The sequence below is a fragment of the Squalius cephalus genome (assembly GCF_949319135.1).
Source record: "Squalius cephalus genome assembly, chromosome: 24".
In the NCBI taxonomy this organism is placed as follows: Eukaryota; Metazoa; Chordata; class Actinopteri; order Cypriniformes; family Leuciscidae; genus Squalius; species Squalius cephalus.
The window spans coordinates 4,687,184-4,695,217 of record NC_137145.1 but is presented as its reverse complement, the minus strand read 5'-3'; the positions used below and the strand labels follow the sequence as shown (position 1 = coordinate 4,695,217).

At 36.3% G+C, this 8,034-nt stretch overlaps 1 protein-coding gene across 1 annotated transcript; it reads right to left on the bottom strand.

Annotated features, from left to right (window-relative positions):
• Window positions 1-994: 994 nt before the first annotated feature.
• Window positions 995-7,133, bottom strand: LOC307152556 (B-cell CLL/lymphoma 7 protein family member A-like). Its single transcript, XM_079861323.1, has 6 exons — window positions 6,959-7,133; window positions 5,781-5,862; window positions 5,614-5,707; window positions 4,471-4,617; window positions 1,580-1,680; window positions 995-1,488 (listed from the first exon to the last, which is right to left on the bottom strand). The coding sequence occupies exons 1-6, from the start codon at window positions 7,048-7,050 to the stop codon at window positions 1,417-1,419; spliced, it is 588 nt and encodes a 195-aa protein (XP_079717449.1). The 5' UTR covers window positions 7,051-7,133; the 3' UTR covers window positions 995-1,416.
• Window positions 7,134-8,034: the final 901 nt, after the last annotated feature.

Genomic DNA, 8,034 nt, shown 5'->3' with positions numbered 1-8,034 from the left:
ATCCAAAACCGTTGAAGTGGCTGGAAAAGCGCGCGCACAGGAGGACGCCAGATCTGAGGTAAGACACTTCACGGCAAATTACATAAATGGCTTTTAAATATTACGGAAACAGAATAATGTTATGACATTTATGAGTAAAGGTGCGGTAATTTTTACATTTGTTCGACGAATTTCCGTGGGCGGAATCCAGAGAGCGACATTTTTCCCAAAGTAACGGACCGTGAATTTGAATTCAGTACAACGGATTACGTTAGTTGAAACAAGTCTTATATTTGATCTACCTTTCTCTTTATAATACCTTTGTGTTTGGTAGATGCTTTAAATTTAAACGTTCGTATCAAAAACATTTCGGCAAATATGTTGTACAAGATTACAAAGATCGCACGTGGTAACGTTAATGCGGTAAAACTTCGTTAGGGGGCGTGCTGTCAAATTGAATAAACCGTTCTCAACCTTTTCGATTTTTTATAATCTTCAATTTATTTATTTTACCATCAAAAAGCATATAAATACTAAACTACATAATATATAATACTATAAACTCCACAGCCTTCGATGTGTTAACGTTTTTTATTAAAACAAATTTAATATGCTAAAAACAAGCACTAATGATGGAATAAATAAAAGCAAAATTAATCAACTGTACAAGACAAAATCATTTCAAGAAATCATGGTCCCAAATGTACCTAGAGTATTTCATCATCATGAGTTCCTTGTACGTTAAATCAGATTAAAGTCAAAGTGGATTCATTGTTGAAAACGACCATTTAAAAACTGCCAGATTGTGTTCGGTGAAGTGGATTTATCGTCCATCGATCAAGATTAAAGTTCCAGCTCAGCTGGTTTGGAAATGAGGTATATTGAGTCGTTTTGACATGTAACAAAATATTCTTCCTTTTAAAAAAACAAAATAAAACAAGCCACAAAAAAAAAAAAAAAAAAAAGTAAAAATGCACACATCATTGAGCCAGAAGGCACACAAACCAGTAGAGAATCTATGGACAAACCAAGCACCTGCACTATAACCAAACAACAACCTTTGCAAAGTAGTTAGAAAAACAACTAGTAGACTCATTGAATTAAATAATAAAAGACTTAAAACGAAAATGATGACAGCAGCAAATCCACCTTTCATCTTGACCAATCTATGCAGTGCATTGACTCTTGTTACTGTTATACTAACGCTGTATGTCGTGCATGAGTTTGATGGAGCGAGGCTGCAGGTGTCTCACAGGATCAGGTCAGTCTTTCGGCCTCAGCACAGTGACGTCTGCAAACGCCCACTCCAGGTGAGAAGATGAAGAACAGGGAGAAGCTCTACTTGAAGATCAGGAATGGTTTGTTGAGTGGGATGCTTTTCCTCATTGGTTTGTGACAGTGACGTGTTTAAAATATGTGGGAGCAAACTAGTCAGCTTTAGTCATCCAAGTCCTGAGAAGATGATTCTACTTTGCTTTTCTTTGTGGGTGGAGAACCATCTTCACTTTCCTAAAACACACACAAACAGAACATTTGGTCATTTTCTCACCCTCAAATCATTTCCAGTTTCTTCTGTTTTGAAGGTAAGTGATGCTTTCACCTGAGTGTTTGTCGAGGTGTCTGATGGGGACTCCTTCTCCTCTAATAACTGAGCATCTTTTTTGCTTGTTGAGGTCTCTGAAGGGGTGGAGTTACAATTCCCTGTAAAAAATAAATACATCACATTTATTTCAGCTGGTAGAACTCAAGATACAGCGTTTCAAATACCATCTATACCAGGTAGGGGTGTAACGATACCCCAATTTCACGATTCGATACATATCACGATACTGAACTCACGATACGATATTATTGCGATACTCCAAGACATATGATAAAAGGTTAACAAAAAATTTACTGTTTATTAAACTGATAAATTTGATATTACATTGTGTGTATAAATGAAAATTCTTGGACTTGGTGCTGAAACCCAAAGCACAGGACAATAGAGACGCCAGAATAAAAATATTCATGATTCTGAAGCTGAAAATACAGAATTATTTCAGACGAATATGTTTCTCTGTCACTGACTAGATACAGTTTAAAATAATGTAGGCCACTTTTTTACACAGATATTCCCCTATTGCATTATTATACATTATATTCAACATTATATATAATATTTTAATGTAGTACTGACACTAAAACTCTGAAAACTTAAATTTTTTCTCACATAGTAATTTTTATTTTGGGTGAACTATTCACGATACATATTGTCACTATTCACGATACATATTGTTGCATTTTTGTATTGCGATATATTGTGACACGATATATTGTTGTTGTTACACCCCTAATACCAGGGATTCTCAACTCTGGCCCTTGAAATCCACTTTCCCGCAGAATTTACCTCCAACCTTGATTAAACTCAGCTTTCTGCAACTTTCTAGTAATCCTGAAGACTTAAGCTGTGTCTGAAATCGCCCCCCTATACCCTCATTCACTATTCCCTGTAATATTACTTCACTAATATAGTTCACTTGAAGGAGTGAATGAAAACAAGTGAGTGAATTCAGACACCAAAGGCTGCTGCTTTTGTGTAGTTTATGGTTGCTGTTAAAAGATTAGTTCACCCAAAAATGAAAATTTCCTAATAATTTACTCACCCCAATGCCATCCAAGATATCCATGTCTTTCTTTCCTCAGTGGGAGAGAAATTATGTTTTTTGAGGAAAACATTTCTGGATTTTTTTTCTAACAATGGACTTCATTGGTTAACATCGTTTTTAAGTCCAAATCAATGCAGTTTCAAAAGTCTTTGAAGTGTTTAAACGGGCTGTACGCGATCACAGCTGAAGAAGAGGTTGTTATCTAGCGAAACGATAGGTCATTTAAAAAAAAAAAAAAGATAATTTATGGACTTTTTAACTTCAATAGTTCGGATTGAGCTGATCAACAAACGGACAGGGAACTTCGTCATCACGTTGAAAGGTCACGCCGGCGCCGGCAGACGTACCGCCCCACTGTTTACAATGCGACCGTACGTAGGAGGATAGTTCAAATAGTATTGTTTGCTATTATATATATATATAGTAATACTATTCCGTGAATATGAATATGAATAGTATATGAATAACATTCTGATGAATATGAAAAGTAGTTCAAATAGTATTGCCGGCGCCGGCGTGACCTTTCAACGTGATGACGTAGTTCCCTGTCCGTTTGTTGATCAGCTCAATCCGAACTTTTGAAGGTAAAAAGTCTATAAATTATATATATATTTTTTTAAATGACCTATCGTTTCGCTAGATAACCTCTTCTTCAGCTGTGATCGCGTACAGCCCGTTTAAACACTTCAAAGACTTTTGAAACTGCATTGATTTGGACTTAAAAACGATGGTAACCAATGAAGTTAGAAGAAAAATCCAAAAATGTTTTCCTCAAAAAACATAATTTCTCTCCCACTGAGGAAAGAAAGACATGGATATCTTGGATGGCATTGGGGTGAGTAAATTATTAGGAAATTTTCATTTTGGGGTGAACTAATCCTTTAAATAATCATTTGAAACTTAGCAAACTGGCAGCTACAGTAGTAATGAAAAGATTTATCTATAGCTCTGTCATGGAAACTAGCATGTATAAACCTAAATTAAACAAGGAAAATACTTGTTTGATATGAAGCTGTAGCCACATTGGACCAGCAGTTTGAAAAGTGGATGCATAATGCACAGTGCATTATGGGTATTCTCTGGCTGTTGAGCATTATGGGAATGAATGAGTGAGTGCACTTGATAACGTCCACTATGGTTTCGTACACCACTACAAATAGATTTACTCTCAAATAGTGCCCTATTTAAGGTTATAGGGGGCGATTTCAGACACAGCCACTGATTAGCTTGCTCAGGTGCGTTTGATTTGGGTTGGAGCTTAGGCTACGTTTACACGTGGCCGGTTATTTTCACAAACGGACAATTCACCCCCTCTCCGTTTTCAAAAATAACATCATGCACACCTGTCAGTTTTCAGAAAAGTGTTAGTTTACACAAACCCGTGTATATGCCGTCAAGAGCAGTGTAACGAGAAGCTCAAGCCCACGTTAGCCAATCAGAATCCCGAAAATAGTCACATACTGTGACGTTGACTCCCTAAAACTCAGTTTTTCTCAGTTTACATGCAAACCTGCAAACAAAGTTTTCCAAAATCTCCACTCGGGCCAGAGTTTTTAGAAAGAATCGTTTTCAGACGCGAATTCTCCATTTGCGTGTAAACGAAGGGCACAAACGAATGGAAATGTCTCCGTTTTTCAAAATAACCATGCATTGTACGTGTAAACGGGGCCTTAATCTCTGCAGGAAAGTGGACCTCGAGGGCCAGAGTTAAGAACCCCTGATCTATTTGAATAGTCAAGCTCCTTTAATATTATGTGAACACAACATTAGAAAGCCTTAGAGATCTCAAAAAGCCTTAATACATTTATTTGTGCAAGCATGAGATTTATTTGTGTGATCACACCTTTGTCAGGGGATGGCGTGTGTTCTGTCTTGCACTTGTTTCCATCAGCATGAGCAGCAGTGGCCTCTGGTGTCGGGCTCGTGCTACAACTGTTCTCCATCTTCACCGGAGAGGAATCGGCTATCGAGCTCTGATTACTGTTCTCATCTATAAGGGAAACCGCAGCTTGACATTTAAGGGTCAGTACTGTCAAATTATATTATGCACATCCTTAAAATATTGGCTTGGTTAAAGGATTAGTTCACTTTCAAAAAATGTTTTGCTGATGATTGACTCACCCTGATGTCATCCAAGATATCCATGTCTTTCTTTCTTCCGTCGAAAAGAAATGAAGGTTTTTGAGGAAAACATTCCAGGATTTTTCTACACAGAATGGACTTCAATGGCAACCAACTATACCAATGTTCAAAGAAGGTTCAAATGTCCGTCTCAATGCAGCTTCAAAGTCTCGACACGATCCCAGTCGAGAAATAAGGGTCTTATCTAGCGAAACGATTGGTCATTTTCTAATTAAAAAAAATATATATATACTTTTTAACCACAAATGCCCGTCGTGGGCATCTCTGAGATGTGCCAAGCATTGCGTCATCACGTTGGAAAGGTCACGCGTCACGTCATCTAAGTTATTTGTCTGTGTACTCTGGTTTAAAAAGGTAGGGAAGGGCGAAACATTTCATCTCATTTTCTCCTCCTGCTTCAAAATCGTCCGACATCTTTGTTTTAATTTATTATTATTATTATTTTTATTTTTATCGTGACCTTTCCAACGTGATGACGTAATACGTGGCGCATCTCAGAGATGGTACACGACGGGCATTTGTGGTTAAAAAGTATATATATATATTTTTTTTTTTTTAGAAAATGACTGATCGTTTCGCGAGATAAGACCCTTATTTCTCGACTGGGATCGTGTCGAGACTTTGAAGCTGCATTGAGACGGACATTTGAACCTTCTTTGAACATTGGTATAGTTGGTTGCCATTGAAGTCCATTCTGTGTAGAAAAATCCTGGAATGTTTTCCTCAAAAACCTTAATTTCTTTTCGACTGAATAAAGACATGGATGACATCTGGTGAGTCAATTATCAGCAAAACATTTTTTGAAAGTGAACTAATCCTTTAAGAGACTCTTCCTCTGACTGACCGTGCATGTCCATCATTCCCGGAGAGGAACTGTTCTCTGGAGTCGTCAACTCCGATCCATATTTCTCCTCTCTGCCCTTCTTCTTTTTGTTCTTCTGTAGGCCAGACAAAATATCGATGAACTACAACTTCATAAAAGGAAACAATACACAATAATCGCACACTTACGTCGTCTGACTTCGGTTCAGTCACTGGAACCCATTTGAAGATGCGCAGGGAAGTGTCTCCAACCGTCACCCATTTTTTCTCCCTGTGAATAGTTAAAGCAAAGATCTAATGCATGGAAAGAAGTACTTCAATGCCTAAATAGCATTGACTACTGGTTAACATTATCCAATAGATCACGTGACATCAGCAGAAATGGAAAATCATTTAAGAGGAACTCACATTCTGATTTGAAAAGGCAAATATTTTCATTGGAATAATGATGAATTGTGCACAATAAGACCTGGAATGCTTATTAAAAATTTGAATGGGTCATTACTAATTTTGCATTGCCTTTAAGTAAAATATACACTTAAATGAACCTGACATAGCATACCATGTAATATATGATGATGGCAAGGGCCATATGCAGCACAAATAGTATATAAAATGAAAATAGATAATTAAAAAAATAGCACATCCAATATAAATAAATAAATAATGTAATCAAAATGCCTGTGATTACATTATTGCACAAGAAAAACAAGGTAAAATGTTGTGCTTAATCAACAAATCCTTGCACTCCAAATATTTTTTTCTTATGAAATGAAAAATAAAATAAAAAAACAGGCAAACATTAGTCTAAATGTAAAATGTATAAATATAACAATCTTACAAAAGACGTCTTTTACATGTATAATGTTGAAAATGAAATATATCAGGCATGCAGTGCTAACTTCCCTGTCCCAGCCCCCACAGCGCTCCATGTGTTCAGTTTTATTTGATGTAAAGAGACTCTGAGCTGCATTTCAACTCGCAGTGTGTTACAGCGACTGTGACTCTCGCGTGCACAGGTGAGTTTGTCTAGTCTTTCATCCCCCAAAACGCACAGATGTTACACATTCACAGTGCGCCAAACTGCATTGAGAAATGGCTTCATGTGACTGCAACGAAATGGCTTCTGGGTTCAACCCACTTCATCTCCATCAGAAATCCCCCCCCAAAACATTCATTTTTAGTGTATGGTGTCGGGTGCGCGCACAGCACCTGGCGTGCGCTCGAGTTCACTTGGAAATTGCGCTCAAAAATGACCCATATAATTTCACTTTCTGTCCTTCTCGTTTGTTCTTTCTGTCTCCTCCCCCACAAGCGCATTTTTTTCCTCTCCGGTGGAACAAACAGGGCTTTTCCCGCGATCTTACCATTTTCGCACTTTATCAATAGCGGCCATAACGCGTTTGATGTCATCTTTGGCTCTGCTCCGGGTCTCCGCGCGCACTGACCTGCCAGACATTCCCGCCACTCGATAATATTTTTAAGCTCGCCGGCAGTTCATACACACACACGCGCGCGCGCACACACTCGCATACAGTGAACGCTGGGCCGGGAGCGCGCCTGCGCCAAATACACAACGAGCGAGTCCTACAAAACTCGATTCAAAGTCTTTTGTTCTTTTGGCGTGTTGTGCAATAATTAACGAACACTTTTAAACGTTCTTTTTAATGAATGGGTTTGTTTGTCAGTTGGTAGCTACTTTTGTACGTTTATAAAACACTGAATGAAAACGTAATTTTTAATTCAATATTTCATAACGACGTTTCTATTTCAATATTAAAATCCATGTTAATATCCATAGACATTTTATATGTCTATATAAGACTTTAAACAATCATAACAATTATTGATATTATCAATAACTTTTAACAGTATTACATTAAAATAGGCTACTAAATACTATAACTAAATCCATAATAATATTTTATTTGATATTACTACTAATCAATATGAATTATTATATAATACAATATTATATTAATACAATACAAATAATAGCAATATTAATGTTTTGTTGTACACAAATACACAAAGACTTGCCTTAACTATTGTTCAATTAAATATGTGTACTTGAAAAAGTGAAGGCATATATATATATATATATATATATATATATATATATATATATATATATATATATATATATATATATATATATATTTCAATCCTTTTAAGTAATCCTATTAAGTAACTAATGTAGTAACTGATTTAAAATAGTTTTTTTATCATGGAAAAATATAGCAAATATGATAACATAGGGCCATTCAGTGATAGAGATAAAACAATAAAAAAGTGTGTCATTGAATATTTGCGTATAATGTTAATTTAAGTACATTTTAAAATTAAATAATCAGACAGAGAACTAATAAAGACATTTATTAAAGTATTACTCAAGTCATCTGTGGAGGTGATTATTTTAAATAAATAGACAGTCTAGTCTAAC

Bases quoted from the DNA above. Each gene is read 5' to 3' on its own strand.
- LOC307152556 (XM_079861323.1), bottom strand. From the start codon at position 7,050: ATGTCTGGCAGGTCAGTGCGCGCGGAGACCCGGAGCAGAGCCAAAGAT. The intron at 5,708-5,780 runs GTAAGTGTGCGA...TCTGGCCTACAG, and splicing joins CTGAACCGAAGTCAGACGAC to AAGAACAAAAAGAAGAAGGG. The intron at 4,618-5,613 runs GTCAGTCAGAGG...TTTCCCTTATAG, and splicing joins GGGAATGATGGACATGCACG to ATGAGAACAGTAATCAGAGC.